This window comes from Fukomys damarensis, unplaced genomic scaffold (genome assembly GCF_012274545.1).
Source record: "Fukomys damarensis isolate Sample0158 unplaced genomic scaffold, DMR_v1.0_HiC HiC_scaffold_35, whole genome shotgun sequence".
Taxonomy (NCBI): domain Eukaryota; kingdom Metazoa; phylum Chordata; class Mammalia; order Rodentia; family Bathyergidae; genus Fukomys; species Fukomys damarensis.
Window position 1 is genome coordinate 5,765,559 of NW_022900947.1, and position 17,216 is coordinate 5,782,774.

The 17,216-nt window shown below is 48.0% G+C and overlaps 1 protein-coding gene across 4 annotated transcripts in view; it reads right to left on the bottom strand.

The window, feature by feature from the left end:
• The window catches only part of Clnk (cytokine dependent hematopoietic cell linker), a 189,887-nt gene that overhangs the window by 58,835 nt on the left and 113,836 nt on the right, over positions 1–17,216 (bottom strand). For all 4 annotated transcript variants that reach the window (XM_010641849.2, XM_010641846.2, XM_019210328.2 and 1 more), the window contains 2 exons: positions 10,950–10,978; positions 1,464–1,507 (listed from right to left, as the gene is read on the bottom strand). In XM_010641849.2, coding sequence (XP_010640151.1) covers positions 1,464–1,507; positions 10,950–10,978 — 73 coding nt within the window. The remainder of the gene's footprint in view (positions 1–1,463; positions 1,508–10,949; positions 10,979–17,216) is intronic.

Genomic DNA, 17,216 nt, shown 5'->3' on the forward strand with positions numbered 1-17,216 from the left:
CGTGGTGGTGCACGCCTTTAACCCCAGCACTCGGGAGGCTGAGACAGGAGGACTACTGTGAGTTCAAGACCAGCCTGGGCTACACAGTGAGTTCCAGGTCAGTCTCCACTACATAGTGAGACCCTGTCTCAAATCTCCCCCCACCAATTTTTTTTTTCTGTACCAGGAATGGAATTGGGAACCTTGAGCTTGTGAGGCAGGTGGCGGCACCACTAAGCTAAATCCCTGGCTCGTTTTACAAATTTAGAAACTAGGATCGGTGATTTCCCAAACCACACAGGTGTCACACAGGCCACAGGTGCGATGGGTGAACAAAAATAGGTCTTCACACCAAATCCATCCTGGAACCTAGCATCAGGAATTTAAAACTGTTGTATGGGGTGGGGGCATGAATGTGAATATTTTGTTCTATTTTATTACAGCAAGAGAGAGAGAGAGGGAGGAGAAGGGAGAGAGGGAGGGCAAGGGGAAGAGAGATATTTTAAAAATGTTACATCTATCTATCAATCATCTATCTGTCTGTCTAGCTGCCTATCAGTTATTATCTATTTTCTGGCAGTGTCAAGGATTCCTTATTACAGGTTCAATATTCATTACCTATACGCTTCCTAATTAAAAAATACTGTGTATGTGTGTTCCTGTGTGAGGGCCCATAGCTTTAATTAGATTTTCGAAAAGGTACTTCAGGGAGTAACAAGCCAGTGACTTCACAGGCACATTCTGTATGGATGTATGCGTTCTCTGTCTGTCTGTCTGTCTGTCTCTCTGTACCATCTGCTGACCTATCATACACATATGTTATTTAAATTATATACATTTATAACAATATATTACTCATAATATTAGGTATTTGAATTCAGGTTAGAAATTTTAATCTTTTTCATTACTTCTTAAAATTCTTTGTATTTCAAGTGACTTTATAAAATGGAATATCCTACTATATTCATCTGTTTCTGTATTGTTGAATATTTAGCTTGATCCCAGTGTGCTGCTGTATTATTACAAAAGATCAATGAGTAAGTTTCAATCAGTCTGAAATTTAGGTTAATTCCTTATTTGAAATTCCCAGCCATGCAATTCCTGGGCCAAAAAGTGGGTATTTTTTATGTTGCTTAGTTAATATTGTGAAACTGTCTTCCAGCAAATTTACCTCAATCTAAAATTCCACCTTGGTGTCATGAAGTGCCTTCTCCTAATGCACCCGCTAGCTCTGTGTCGATGGTTTTACCTTTTCATCCTTCCTGCTGACCTTGTGGATTAATTTTTATCTTCCTTTTGTAGCCGAGGAGCTGGAATATAATGTTTGACTCAAGAATTAAAACGCAGTTTTCCTTGCCAGCCAAGTATGCCATTAGGAACATTAGAACGCAAAAACACAAATTTCATCAGAAGACTCAAAGAAAAGCTCCTTATTTTGCAAGTTTTGAAGACTGACAGGATAGCGCAGGGGAGCGCGGACTCACACAGCGGGGAATAGTCTCCTCCACGGTCCGGTACTGGTACTGGCCTGCAAAGGAAGTACAGCCAATGTTACTGCGTCCCCGCAGCAGGCCACTCGACACGTGGAAAAGACTGGGCCTTCATTTCTCCCCGGAGGGCTTGTGCTCCTCTCTCTTAACTTTCTTGACCGTAACTTTTCAGAACCGGAGTCCACCTTTCCCTTCCCATCCTTTGCAAAACCATGGACTGATAAAGGAGGAGCGAAAGGCAGACTCAACCAAAATGGCAACCGTGCAGATGGACGGGGAGGGGGGCGCTTGCACAGCAGGTTCAGTTCTCCCAGAAAGAGACGTGGCGCGCGGGAGCCCCTCCATCTCTGCCCCCAGAGCCATGGCTTGTTCAGGTATAAGCAGAGCTCTACCCCCGCCGCACAGACTGTAAGTCCTTTGACAGCAGGGTTCCTATCCCTCCATCCACCCAAGTCACAGGCCCAGGCCCAACTCCCAGTATGGAGAAGCCAAGATGTGTTCTTGACCCCAGCTTACTAAGTGAATACTGTACAGTTGCAGTAACAGTTTCTTAACCCTCTTCTCTCTCATTTGGACTCATTTTATGAAAGACTGCCTGAGGTCACGCATCCCTCTTAGCATTCAATTTTAAATTTTACTTCAGTTTAGACAAAACCACTACAACTGCTCCAGTGGCTGTGTGCTCTTTTGAATCCTTATAGACCTGATATTTCTGAACTGCATTGTACTTTTGTGCTATCAGTCTGCATCGAGGAACATTAAGTGCAGAAAATATTCTTGTCACCTTCTCTTTATGAACACACAGGTGAGAAGTTTCTGTAGGACACAACACTTTCCCTCTTTGGATGCTGAGAACCCTCTGGACAGATTTCTGGGGCGTGCCTAGCCATTGTGGAGGAGCGGGTTGTGACTTTCTTCTGTATCTTGCTCTATCTTCCGTAGAGCTTTTGTCCTTTCACCCTGACTTCCCTGACCACCCCTAGGATAGAGGTGTGACTTTTATAGGGGGCATTGATGAGAAGTGGCTCGTTGGAGACGTCCTGCACTGGCATTTGCCTAGCACTACTGCATGAGGAAGTGTTAACTAGCCAGAGTGATTACCCTGAAACAATGAGCCCGGAGGGGTGAAACTACCTGCAGTTCCCCTCCCAGCCCTTCCTGGAGATAGGACCAGTCACCAGCACTACCCTGGGGCAAGAACGACAGCTCCTGGTCCCAGCACCACTGAGCTCCCTGGGAAAGGGGGTGCGAGTTCTCCAGCCTCCCGGGTGAGCGTCTCAGTCTTTCGCCTAACTGGAGATCACACCACCAGTGAAGGGCCTGGAGGATCAAAGGGGCACAGCGTTCCTGGGGCTTCTCTCTGGCCCTTCTTACCCAGGAAGCAGCCCCCCTGTCTAACTTGGGGTTCAGTATAATGTCACTGTGGGAAACTGGCCTCCTTCAGTGTGACCATTCTGTAAATGTCCCTCCAGGCACCGTGGTGGTTTTTGCTCTCACTGAGGACCACAAGTCCTCCCCTGGATCTCTCAATGTCTCTCTGTCCTTTCTGTCTCCTTGTGTCCATCCTACCTGGGCTGCTTGCCCTTCTGACCTCCCCTTTGCTCATCAGTTGCAATGCCCAGTGTCTTTCAAGGCCTGATGTCCCTGCTCCCTGGGGCTCCCCTTCTGGACTGGTCCAGGCCACATGAATCCCACTCAATGGGCAGAGCCTCTATTTCTTGTTCACTCACCATGACACTTAAAAATAGGCAGCATCTGGTGACTTCTTTGTCGTGTATACACTGTCCTTCTTTGGGGAAGGACTTGTCCTTTATCTGTCATTTCCCAGACTTCCTATCCGTGTTATCCTCAGGGCAGAGTGCAGGTATATAATTTTAGGCATAATTCAAACACTGCACATCCATTTGTGCCCACAAGGTCTGGCCCAGATCCCCAGAGCCCAACAATCTGCTCTTGCCTTGGTGTCCACCTTGCTCCTCCCAGTTTGTTTTGACAAAGATTCTGTCCCGAGTCCAATCCCAGGCTGGCTCTTCCTCTAACCCCTGTTTCCACCAGGCCCTCCCCTCAGGCTTCCGTGTCTGTCTCTGCTTTGTCTCTTTTTAGCAGGAATCCTAGTGGATGAGTTTAGCCAGAATCTCCCACCTCCACATCTGATGCCCATCTCTGTCTAGCCGGGTCGTTACCCCACTCCTTCCTGCAGATGACATCCACTTTCACCAGAACCATCACTCATCCCCAGCCATTCCTCATGGTAACTTTCCACTCTCTGACCCCAACACTGTTCCTTGGCTATCAGTTCCCACTTTTCCTTATTGTACTCGGTGTTGAGCTCAATCTCCCTTCTGTACTGCAGATGCCCACTGGATTGGTCCCTGTGCTTATCTTGATGTCCTGAATGAAGTCGGCCTTTCTCTGTAACAATGTCCAGAAGTTTTCTCTTTAACACTTCCTCCTTTCTCAATTCTGGCTCTTTTTAAGTCTCTGCAGCACACTTAGCACATGCTGTCCATCTTTCCAGAAGGCTCTTTCCTTAGCTCTGCCTGGACCCATTCCGACCTTCGGGTCACACTTGGAACATCATCCCCAGGTGCCTTCCCTGAGCCAACCTCAGCTACAAATCCAAGGGGACCTTTCTCTTTTGGTTCCTCACACCGTGAGTGCCTGGCCTTGCAGTGTGCTCACCAGACCCCATCTCCTTTCCCGTGCTCCTGTGCTTGGCTCCTCCTGGCTCCTCCCACACTGGGTGGGCGTGGTATTGCTGAAGCTGCTGGGACCCTGCCCATGTGGTGAACCCCATCTCTGCTCACCTGCTGAACCCTGTTTTTGTTCTGGTTCAGTCAATGCCTTGTCAGACAAAGTGGACCTCAGGGTCCTCTGGGATAATGGAAGCTATTGGGTAAAAGAAGATGTTTGGAAACAGATCTCCTTCAATTCTCCATGCTAGATGTGGTGGGAGCAAGAAATCTTCATTTTATTTCACCCCAACATATATTCATTATATGTAGATGTTAGTCCTGCCTAATTAAGAAATGCTTTTTAGTTTCTCCATGGCATCTAGGAACAAAGACAATCAATACATTATATAGTTGCAGACTCTGGTGTCTACCTCCCCAAACCCATGGCAAGATTTCAGGTTTGTTATCACTCCGGTAACCAAGTAGTACTGAGAAAGGCACATGGTAAATGCACAATGAGTGAGTAGTCAGCTATCAGAGATAGCATAGGGCACAATGGAAAAACTTCAGAAATGGGAACCAACAGCAGAATTTCAAGTGGATCCTGGTTTCCTCTGCTACTGAGTGAGCTTGACCTTGACTGACCCCTCCTCTTGCTGCAGCTCACCACCTAATGGCCCACCCACACCTGTCCAGGTCTTTGCCTCTTCCCGGAATTGAAATCGGTGCTATAGTTCAGATCATGAATGTTACCCAAAGGTGCATGTGTGAAAGGCTTGGCTGCCATCCTGTGGTATTACTACAGGGTGGAGGAACCTTTAGGAGGTGGGACCTAGTGGAAAGAAGTTGGGTCATTGGGGATGTACCCTGAAGGGGATATTGAGACCTCAGACCCTTCCTATTTCTCTTCCTGCTTCCTGGCCTCCATGAGGTAAGCAGCTCTGACCTACCACACCTGTCCCTCCACTATGATTCTGTGTCTCCACAGAATCCAAAAGCAATGCAGCCATTTATGGTCTGAAACCTCTGAACTATGAGCCAAAAGAGTCTATTCCTCCTTTCATGATTATCTCAGGTATTTTGTCATAGTGCTGGAAAGTTGACTAACATATTTTGTGAAAAGGAAATTGTTCTGCAGCTCTCCCCGTGTCCTCTTGCAAGAGCTCTTAGCTATGCTGGGGATCTATGGAGAGTCACTTGTCACCTACAGGAACCAAACAAAACAACTGGCTCTGTTTATCCCTTGAGGAAACATCCTCCTGCAAGCCTAGCAGGCCTTTTCCAGTTGTTCAGAGAGAAACGAAGATGAGTACATGTGGTGTAAATGCTGTGGGGGCATGTGGACAGGCAGCAGGCGGTTACCCACCCTGTGGGCACCAACTTGGATACCCGTTCTCCTGCCCAGAGGGGCAGAGCCAGGGAAGACAAATACATGGCGCATGCCCAGCATGCTGAGATCATCTGATCATGGCCACCAGGTTCATCTGTGCTAATTAAAAAATAAATGGAAAGACAATAAAATCTGGGCCCTGGTATAAATGTGTGGAATCTGCTTTTGCCACAAGTCTGAGGTGATAGTCATGGATCCTAAACTTTGAGAACCAGAGACCTAGATGCTGCCACCCTCTGCCAATGGCAAGTGGGCCATGTGAGTAAGACCTAGAGACTCGGGTTCTTCTCATTTGTAAACACTTCTGGGAGCTCAAGTCTCGGAGTTACAAGGCTGGTGACACTGTCCACACCTTCACTTGATACCTTAACATGGGCACCCCAGCCGGCTGAGCCCTAAGTGCAGTTGCCATGGGATATTAACTTCGAAGGAAGTCACAGACTGTCAGGTTTGCCAGCAGGTCCCTTGATGGGAACGTGGTTATCTGGAGAGAAGCACAAGTTAGAAGCCTGCAGAGCTTAGAGCCCTCTTTCTACAGGCAACGGAGGCAGCAGATTTCCCAAGGCAGACAGGTTTCCAAAGCAACACTGGCTTCCTTTTCCATTTCAGCGAGAAGAGAAGAATTGGATGCTGGCAAAGAAGTATGGGGATGCCCAGGTTAACCCCATTCCAGGCTGCCAGCTGGATTTCCTCTTCGACGTGTGGTGGAATTTGAGGGGCCAGTGACTCTCATCTGCAAACTCTAAGGACCCTGTGGAAAGCTGTGTCCCCCTGGAATCCATTCTCCTCTTCTCAGCTGCTCGATATCGCCTGGATCACGTCAGCCTTGCTGTTAGTAGGGCTGTTAAGTTCATGCTTTGGCCAAGAGGATTGAAGTAGAAAATCCACTCACAACTTCTGGGAAACTTTCTGAAGTGGCTGTTCACTTTTTCCCTTTCCTTATTTTCTTCTTCTATCTCACTGTGTGGAACACTGTTGTTGGTTTTAGGCTGTAGGGCTGTGGCCAGTACAAGGGATGGAGGACAAAGACAGTAGTGTGGCCCACAGGCCTTGGACATCTTGCTTTAGGGCTTGCCTGCCACAAGGGAGGGAACAGCTCCATCCTGGTCCAGCCCCATGGAAGCCATGATTTCTGGTAACACAGCAGAGCTGCAGATCAAAGTTTCCAGGGGCTGAGGGTGTGGCTCAGTGATGTGGAAGGGAGGACAGAGGCAAGGGCAACATGTATTTTGCAGGGGCCAAATGTGCAGTTCTGGGTTCAAGTTCTGACGTGTCACTTTCTGACCTTGTGGCAAATCTCAACACTTGCACACCTTGGATAACTGAACAGGTTTAATGGCATCAGTCCCAAGTAGCAGTTGAAAAGTTCTGGTCAATGGCCTCTCAGTGGCAAATCAATTCACAGTTTCACCCTGGCTTGGTGCTCACGAACAAGAAGCTTGGTTCTCTGTTTTTTCAAGTTCAACTTAACCAGATCTTTCTCACTCAACCCAAATCTTCAGCACTGCTTCCAAGTCTACAATGAGAGCCTTTTCACTATTTAGCTCTCAGCAAAATGTGTGGTTTTTGCGGTATCCTCCTGCTGATACACAAGGGTTCATGGAGCTGTGTCCTCTCCAGCTGTGAAGCTCGGGGATTCAGTAGCCCATCATCTGGGTGAATCCTCATTTCACCGTGAAAGACTTTAATCTCAGCACCCCAAGGCTGAGGCAGGAGGATAGCATATCTGAACTCATCCTGTGAAACTTGGTGTCTTAGCAAGTCTGTCTCTCAAAATGGAAAAAAAAAAGTCAAATCATATAGCTCAGTGTGGAAGCCCTGGTTTCAAACCCCAGTATCAAGAAAAAAAATAAAAAAGGGAAAAGACAGGCCAAAGTTAATTGGCATACTACTCCAACAACTGCACGGCAGTGGGTTTGTGTTCTGTTATGCCTATTTCATTCCAACCCCTTTAACTTCTCTTGGGCTCACTTTACTTAAAGCCCAAACTTTACAACTAAATGAAACACAAGGTGACATGCCTAGCACCTGCTAGAAACTCAATGTATATTAGTTTCTTAGATAGATAGATGATAGATAGGTAAGTAGATAGATAGATAGACAGATAGATAGTGCTTTCTGGTTATTTCAGTTTTATTTGCTGAACCGAAATCTCCTGACCTGAGATTATGAGCTGATCATTCTAAGTCACAAATAGCTATGGAGGAAACAGTCATTGAGAACTGGGAGAAGCTTCATGCTCTCCCTTGTAAGTTCACATTCCTTTCTCTAGACCCTAATTCCTTCTCTGTAAAACACAGTGTCATTTTAACCTTGAGCCCTTGAACGCTTACATTTTCATTTTCCTTTTTGTGAAATATGTGCCAAAGCTGGCTGTCATATCTGCCACTTTAGGGACTGGCTACAAATTGGCTGAAGGAGTGGGTGAGGGGGAGGGAGCTGTCCCCACCCACTCCCCAGTCCCCAGCTGCTCAGGACCCCAATGAAACGCCCCGAAGCCCCTGTGGTCCAGACATGGACAGCAGCTTCCTGGTCTTGACAGCTCTGAAGAACATTCTAGAATGACCTGAATTGGATGTATCTCGTTAAAAATAAGGTTCCTTGTCGTCTCACAATCTACTTTCCAAGGCATAAACCCAGGGCTGGGTATGAGGATAAGCATCATTGTTGCTGGGACTCTGATGTACACTGACTTTTGAAGACAGTCATTGGTTCTTGGGTTTGTACTCCTGGGAGGACGTAAAATCCTGACTTGTGCTTACAAGAACTTGGTGAGGGCTTTGTCCCAGCAGTTGGATGTCTTGGGGACTATCTTGCAACTTCTACAAACAGCCAGCAGGGGGCATAGAACACTCACATATTCTTTTCCTGCCTTTCCTTCCTCCTGTACTAAAATCTTTATTCATTTTTCTTTCAAAAGTGGAAGGGGGGATAAAACTGAACCTTTAAGACTCTTTTCCTTAGAAAACTAGAAAAAAATCAAATGTTGTAGGACAATTTCTTATCTCTTTAATCGAATCAGCCAACATCTGTCTGTCTTTATCAAGGTTTTTATCGTATACACTGACTTCAGACAGAAGGGCCGGTGTTCTAAAGAAGGCCAGCTTCTTTAATTTCATACTCTATTCAGTGGAAGGAGAAAAACCTCTGAGTTTACATTATGGAAAATGCAGCAGTGCTCTTTCTGTGGGACCCTCAGAGAAGGTGTTGGTGGACGTGGGAGTCCAAATATGTATCTGTCTTTTCCAGCTCTTGGCGCATCTTATTTTTTAAGAATTTATTTTTTGATTGTACATGTGGCTGTAGAAAAATTAGAAGGTACGGATATGCAATAAGGAAGAGAATAAATATCTCACCATAGCAAAACAACCACCAAAAAATATGCAGTTGTAGCCAGGTCACATGCGCACCCACGCATCTACACACACGCGAGTGTATGTATATTGGATCACACTGTGCACACTGTTTTCTTGCATGCTTGTTCAGGAAATAACACGCTGCCCACACATCCACGCTGAGGAACAGGCTTCAACATTTCAATGGCTGCAAAGCATTTTCTCATATAGTTTACAACTAATCCTATAAAATTTGTAACGTAGGACATCTAGGAATGTACATATCCCTGTGGTGGACGCTCTTTGATGTGAATCCGAGGCCATGCCCCTAATTATATTTGCTATGTTACATTCTCCAAGACTCTCCCTGGCCCGTAGGTCTGCATAGGTGGGGGTGTCGTGATTTGCTAAGTATTTCTGTCAGGGAATAGATATATGTGTGCTGGGCAGGCCCAGGCAGCGCCATTTTAATTGGCTTTGGGAGTGTTTTGATTTGTTTTCTCTTCCTTACTGGTGTTTCTAGAATGTTGTTAATGCAATGCAATACCCACCTGTCGGGTTCTCTCTGCTATAACCGAGGATGGGAGCAAGGTGGAAGGGAGACGTGTGTGTGAGGTACAGCTGGGAGCTTTGTCTCACCCATCTGGTTTCTAAGGCACCAACCAAAGTCTCAGATGAGCGACTTTGTTCCGAGGCACGACGGCCTTTAGAATTCCCTGCAGTGCCCTTTCAGACTCAGTGGGTTGTGGGAAAAGATGAGAAAGGGCAAGGTAGGTGGTGCATTTGAGACCAAAGTATCTGCCTCGAGAGAATGTATTTTGTTAGCTCCAACTGGGAAGTTCATTAGGAATGTTTTCTGGAGGAGGGATCAAAGCTGGGTGCCCGTCCTGTTTAAATTCATACTTTGTGGCTTTGCCTTTGCCTGATTCTCCTCCAACACATGCTGAGTGCTATGTTATGAGAGGAACCAAAAGTACCTGCTGCTCACACAACTGCCCGTGACTCTGACACTTCCTCTGGGCTACCACTGAGTGTTTGTGACTTGTTTGGGTCCTCAAAGCTAGCTGCCAGCTTTCTGGTAAGTTCTATGGGGTTTTCCCTGAAATCATAATCCATGCCCCAAACCAATGCACGCTCTCACTCACACGTTAACCAGTTCCTAGGAAATGTCTAGGGCAATTGGCTCTGAAAAAGGAAAGGAGAGAAGCATAAAATGTGGTTTCTGGACCACTCAACTCGTATTTTTGGGAAACCTATGATAATTAATTTCATCGAACGAAGGTCCAAAAGTGGTCCCATTCCTGGCTCTCAAGCACATTCACACCCACTTCATGAGGCCCGGACTCAGGCTTAGAGGCAGGAGTGGAGCTCACTGGTTCATCAGAGGCTGTACAACTAAAAAAAAAAGTGGGAAGCCAGGATTCCCGCCTGCTCCCAGAGTGTGTGCGAGTCCCAGGCCTGTGGAACCTTGGGGGCAACTGGAGGGAAAGACTGCACTTAACAGCACCCTGAGGATCAGGCTGGCGATTGTATCAGCCCAAACATAGCCATCAAGAGGCAGAGTCCGGTTCCCCGCCTTGATCTCAGGCTGCCGTTAATGACCGCCTTGCAATCAGCAGAACGCACTGGGAATGGTGGGTGGTGTGAGACTTCAGTAGCCAGGGCAGAGAGGCTGGCAGTTTCTGCCGTGGTCTCCCGGGACACTTGCTCTCTGGCTTCTCCTTCTTGGGATGATCCCTCTGTACTCCTGGTCACCTATCCGTGATGAGCCCAGCCCAAGTCAGCAGGCCGGCCTCCTGACTGTCCACACCCAGGCTCCAGCCTGAGTGCTCCAGCCAAGAGGCCCCCAGCTGTCTGATCACTCACAGCACAGCTGAAGTCCAGAGACCACAGAGTCTGCGGGCACAGCTGCTGTCTCTGCCTCTCAGGGCTGCACTGCAGAGCCCACCAGCACAACAGGGTTTGTGTTGCTTCTGCCACACACACACAAGGGAGGGAAAAACAGGAAAGCATGGACAAATGGCCGGACAGACCCACGCCAATACTTCCATCGCACAGAGGACAGGAGGCCTGCACTCACCTGTGGCACTACTGACGGGTGGCCATGACCTAGGAGAGAAAGGAGAGCCAAAGTCAGCACCAGCTGCGAGGTCACCAGCCTCCTGAGAAAGGGTGGCCGGTCATCAAAGGCCATTTCACCATCTGCTTACGCTTATGTTACTACAGACAGGAAGTAAGGCATTAATACAACAGAAAAAAATTATGTAGAGGGAAAAATCACCACTTCCTTTCTATGATTCTGCAATCACACATGTATGTATGAAGAAACATGCATGTAATTAAACATACACAGCATATGTATACAACACTATAGAAGAACGATTCGACTCCTTTTACAAACACATCCTGTATCTTTCCATCTTATTAAAAAGCATAAAGTGTGTTGGTGGAATGGTATTTTGGAGGGGGAGTCAGGTCTTTGCTAGTTTTGACTATTTTAAATAACAGAGAAATGTTTACCCACGCTCTACTTTAAATTCCATTTCTGAACATTTTCACGGGTGTCTTCAGTGCAGTGAGGGGCTCAGATGGTGTGGAGAGGGTATGGCCTCTCGTTCGATGCTTCTCAGTTGCTTCTTGTATGTATCAATTCATATTAATTTATATTGTTACCCTTACTGTGTGAAATCCAAACACTGATCCCACATTGCCTGCTTAGCACTCGATTCCCTATTTGACCCGCTTCATTTCCCAAAGACTAGTGAGATTGCATTATTGTCACTATCACTTTGAAATCGTTTTGGGCCATTTGCATTTCCTCCGTACATGTCTTTTATCCATTTTCCAACGGCAACTTAACATAGCCGGAGCATCCATCTTGGATGGTGTGCTCTTGGGAGCAGCTTTTCTCTAGGTTTCAGGCACTGATCTGAGAGCCCCAGGGAAATGGAAAGCTCCTAAGGACGCTGCTTCCCTGAGCCAACTTGTTTGCACCTTTAATAACTGCTGGCCCTCGCAGCATACCTTCCCTTCGAGGCTCTCGAAATGCGTCACAGGAGCAATTAATTGAACATCGCAACACACAGCAGGTGTAAATATTTACAAGTTCTATTTGGTGGCTGGGATGTCAGGCACACAATAGTTAAGCAGTGAGGTTTTCTTACCCAGGACCACAGTTAACCCTGCCGGTTTCTCTGCACCAATTTAATCCTCAAAGTGTCCTTGCGAGGTAGCTGTTACTGTCTCCTTTACAAAAGAGGAAATGGCACTCCCAAAGCTCAACTCATTGCCCGACCCAGCCACTAAGAAGAGGGTCTTGCCACCAGCCTGTCTGCTCCTCCCAGCCTTGCTGTCCCCGTTTTTTATCGATAGGAAGTGGCAAGTCCTGCTCTGCAGGCACCATGCAGCTGTGGCCTCAGAGCCCTTGTGGTTGGCAGTTGGCACCCTTTCAGGTTGCCTGAGATTCTGCAGAAATTAGCAGTAAATCAACCAGCAAGGAGCAGATCATCTATCTGGGGCTGTGAGCTCTCTCCTGACACCTTAAACAGATGGCCTCTTCCCTGACATCCTGGTCTTTGATTAAGGCCTCAAAAGGCTCCAGACTTGCAACTCATGACATGTGAGAGGGAAATGGTATGTGTGTGAGCTCACTCCAAGTGGGGAAAGCAATCCCTATGACAGAAGGTGGCGATGCCTATGTGGGCAGCCTGGGAGTCCCAGCCCAGGGACTTTGAAGACAAGGCGAAGTTTTCCAGACATTGGAGCAAGAACTTTGGCCTTTATACTGACGCTCCGACACTGGCCTCATGGATTTCAGAATCAAAAGCACATTGGGGGGCCGGGGATTTAGCTCAGTGGTTCTGCCGCCTACCTCCCAAGTGCAAGGATCCGAGTTTAATCCCCAGTTAAAAAAAAGAAAAACACATTGGAGAAAAAGTGGTCTAATTCATTAGTTTCACAGGAGGGACAACTGCGCACTGCAGTACCAGAGGGATCTCCTCCATCTCAGACTCCTGCAGGCAGAGCTGGGAATGGTAGAACCCAAGCGAGAAGAAAAGAACCAGTATTTTTCAGCATATATCTGGGTAGTGATCTAGGCTCCACTGTACCTGGAACTGTTTTTTAGTATGCCAATTGGGCCCAATTATATTTATTTTCACAATTCCTGTTCTTCTAAGTTCGATATTCTCTAAAGTTATTTTAACGTACCGAAAGTTTCACAGAATTAACGCATACAGCTTGATGTGTTTAGTGTAAGTATATACCTGGGAATGGACAAATACTAGCTAATAGCGTCTAAAATAGAAGAGTAGAAAGGCAGTCGCCAAGGTTTAAGGGGAGAAGGGACAAAGGGGTCAAAGGGTTCTAATAGGGCTTAGATATCTACGGGGCAGCAAGGTGCCTGAAGTTAAAAATATCGTATCGTATAATTAAAATCTGCTAACAGGACAGATTCAGTGTTAAATGTTCTCATTGCGACACAAATAGGGAGAAGAATGTTTTGGAGATGCTGGAAAGGCTTGCGGCAGGGATGTCAGCCTGCAGGTATTCTGATTTCCACTTTGCAGATGCAACTAAAACTTCGAAGAGTCAAGCCACTCGCCCATGGAGCCGCAGTGGCGGGTTTGGTGTGACTCTAAGTCCCTAGTCACAGCCGCTGCAGAGTGGCCTGTGTTTGGGTGCCTCCGCTGCATTGCCCAGGCTGTCCGAAAGCGGCCTGTCTGATGTAGTCTTCCTCTCAGAGGCGACCCAAGTGACGCCACTCCTTTGCATGTCATATCCTCTGGGATTACGCACCCCGGGGCTCTCTGTGCGTCAGTGCAGCCAAATGAATTAGCAGAGGAAGCATCAACAAAACATGGAGCTGTTGCTATTCCAGCTGAGCCCGCTGCTGTGAGCCAGGGAGCTGGAGAAACAAAGGGGGAGGGAGAAGAGGAAGGCCGGCTCTGGCCCCACCTGCGCACCTAGGTTTGGTCCGGCTGGAGCGTGGACACCTTCTCGACACCAGCCCCTCACAAGCTGTCTGGGAAGCTTCTTGTGTTAATGCCGTTGCTTTCCAGCCTGACAGCCCAGGGTGATGAATGGAAGACGCTGCTGGCAAACTTCATGGAGACTCGATAGGCTCTATTCGTGCTTCAGCGAGGCCTGGGCATTAGCAAGCTGCCTCTTGCTAACAAGCTGTGCCCCGGCTCCCTTTTGTCAACAGCATCAGTGACACGGCCACATGTGGACGGTGTCCTAGGTCCATATCCCTGTTCCCCTTCCCATCAGTGCCTCTTCTCTCTGCATTTCCGGTGCGGACAGACAAGTGTCAACATTGTCACAGGGAGGAGGTACATGGAGTTTGAAAGGAACCGGGCTGACCAGTCAAAGTCTGTGGTCTTCAATATTTAAGGCCCATGACACATATAGATTTTATTTTTTATTTTTATTTTTTTGTTTTGTTTTTGTTTTTTTGAGTCAAGGTCTCACTGTGTAGTTGAGACTGACCTGGAACTCACTACATAGCCCAGGCTGGTCTCGAACTCACAGCGATCCTCCTGACTCAGCCTCCCGAGTGCTGGGATTACAGGCATGCACCACCACGCCCAGCACATACAGATTTTAATTCTGAAGCATTTTAATTGTTTAGTACCCAAATAATACACTTAATGATTTTTAATTTTTCAAGGATACTAAAGGACACCCCCCCACTTCCGGGAAGAACCGTTTCCGGTGACGCAGCTAATGTGTGCTTGCGTCCCACTTGTCCATAGGAACAAAGTTGAGAGGATGCATTATTCTGGTCCTTATAGAGATGGACCCGGATGGTCTCCAGGGCCAAACTGCTATCACGGAGTCTGGTAACTCGGCGCACCCAGGAGGGCAGTGTGCGGTCCCCTCGGGTCTCCCCAGGCGCCGGAGCATACAGAATTCGGAAACCCCTGAGAAATAACCTGGGTGACTTCACACGTCAGCCTCCTCCTTCCTCAAACCTCCAGGACGAAACCTCCGCAGCGCCTTCTCAGCTCTGCCCCTGAACTTGAAAGGCCATCCTGGAGCTACAATGTCCTACTTTTGGAAAGACAGCTGATATTTTTGGCAGTTATTCAGCTCATTTTAGATACAGAGAGAAACGAAGAAAGATGCAGGATTGCTGAGTTCATTCCTCCTTTCTTTCGCCTCTGAGGTCTGCTGCTTAATTCAGAACTGAGCACAGACCTCATGATTGCTTTTGGTGGGCAGCATCTTTATCTCCATTTGGGGCTTTCATAGAATTCTAGTGCCGAACAAGACGATGAATAATACGCACCATCCCTTTCGTTTTGCCTGGAGCCAGGACCTGTGGAGTCTGTGGGGCCAGGAAACACCCAGCCTGGCGCCCAGTGCCCACGGTGCCACTCTCCACCCCTAGGGGGAGCTCGTGTGCTTCCGGGAGGTGTGGGGCAAGCAGTGGACATGCGCAGTGGCCCAGAGGGGAGGGCCCGAAGGCTAAATTGGGCGAACCCTGTCCTGGGTCAGTGTGATGCTTTGCAAAGCTCATGAATAAAGGATGCGCAGAGCTGCGTCTAGAGGGGCGATGTAGGAACACAAAATTGATCGGAGAGGGAAGAACTAGGGATTGCAACAGGCCAAGGAAGAGCGCATGGTGACCGGATGTGGAGTTTTTCTTGCTTTCCACCGTCTCTGCCCCCGCCTGGGCGTGTCTTTCCGATCCATCCCCACCCGGGGCACTAGGACACAGTGCAATTGAATCCTCAGACTTCCACGCTGGGAGACAGAACGCACAGGGTTCCGGGGAGCATGCGTGGGGCTTCCCACGAGGGAGATGGCCCGGAATCGCGCAGGCCAAGTTTGGTCCCGACTTAGGAAGCCAACAGAGCATCCCCCGAGATTTCCCCGAAAGAGGTTCCCAGTGTTCCGTGCAGATTGGAGGTTGGAGGGCATCTCCTGAACCCTTGTTCCTTTGAAGCAGAGGAAATTCACTCTGAGGTAGAATAGGGACAAAGTTCATATGCAATAAGTGAGCAAACGAGTCCACCTTTCTTTTCTTTCTTTCTTTTTTTTCTTTTTTTTTTTTTGTACTGGGGATCAAAGTCAGGTCCTTGTGCTTGCAAGGCAGGCGGCGGAACCACTGAGCCAAATCCCTGGCCCAGAGTCCACCTTTCTTAAAGGCATTCCCGATCGGTTTAAGAATTGTCCTTGTTTCAGGTGACACATAAAACTTGTGCATAGGTATGACTATTCTGAGACATGCGTCTCATACAATGTTTGAGCACCTTTCTCCTCCTATTATTTTTATAAAAATTACTTAGGCCATGAAAAGCTCTGCAGGAGCCCTTGGGGATAGCTCTACAAGTGCTCGGGTCACCTTGAGCTTATAAAGCTTACACTCAGAGGCCCAGCCCACGCCCGCTTCTCCCCTGCCCTTCCAGCCCCGTCTGGAACCCTCCTCCCCTGAGTTCCCAGGAAGCCTCCTGCTCCAGCAATGTGCATAGTCAAGCTGGAAGGCTGCGTGTGATTATTAATTCATAATTTATCGAGTATTGATAAATTTTCATCTCTTCCAAGACGGGCAGCATGTCTGTGAGCTAGGGTCTTCTTCAGATATGCTATTGATGCCCCTGACAAATATTAAAAAGTGAAAATGAAATTGGGCATTTTGGTGGATTCTAAGGCAGACAAGGGAGTGAGCAGGATGAGTTGTTTTGCCAGGGGCAGGCAGGGGTCCCAAATGCCCGCCACCTCTCTCTGACCTGCCTGCTTGGACTCTGGCTTCTATCTCCTCTTCCTTCTGTCCTCTTTCCCTGTTCAAGTACCTCTTGAAATCTGTAAGGAGTTGACACCTGCCAGGCCCTGTCAGAGGCTCTGGATACGGTTCCAGCTACCAGCATCCTCCATTCTCACCACAAACCCTGGTGAGCCCTGACTTTATTCCTTCTGAGGATCTGCTGTGGAGGCTCCCTTCGGGGATGACCAGAGGAGAGCTGGCAGATGCCCCACTGGGTTGCTGCATCCTTGATACAGCTCCCAGCTAGAGAGATCTTCCAGCAGAACATTTACCCTTCTGTGCAGTGAAGGGGGCCAGAGCCAAAGTGGCTCTGAGGGGCATCTGGGCTCTGAAGTCCCAGCAGGCCTGGCAAAGAGGAAGCAGGGAAAAGCAGGGTGTGCCTAGAGGCAGGGCCCAGCAGGGGGCGCCCCTGTGTCTGAACAGAAGCTGGGTCCTTCACAGGGCCATCACAGACCACAGTTTGCACTGTATCTGTGGGAGTGGGTGGGTAGTGGCTGCTCTGTAGCGACTCCTCCCTTAGGAGATTCAATTTATATATAGGTTCCCTCAGCATCTCTGTGCCCATTCCAGAATGCA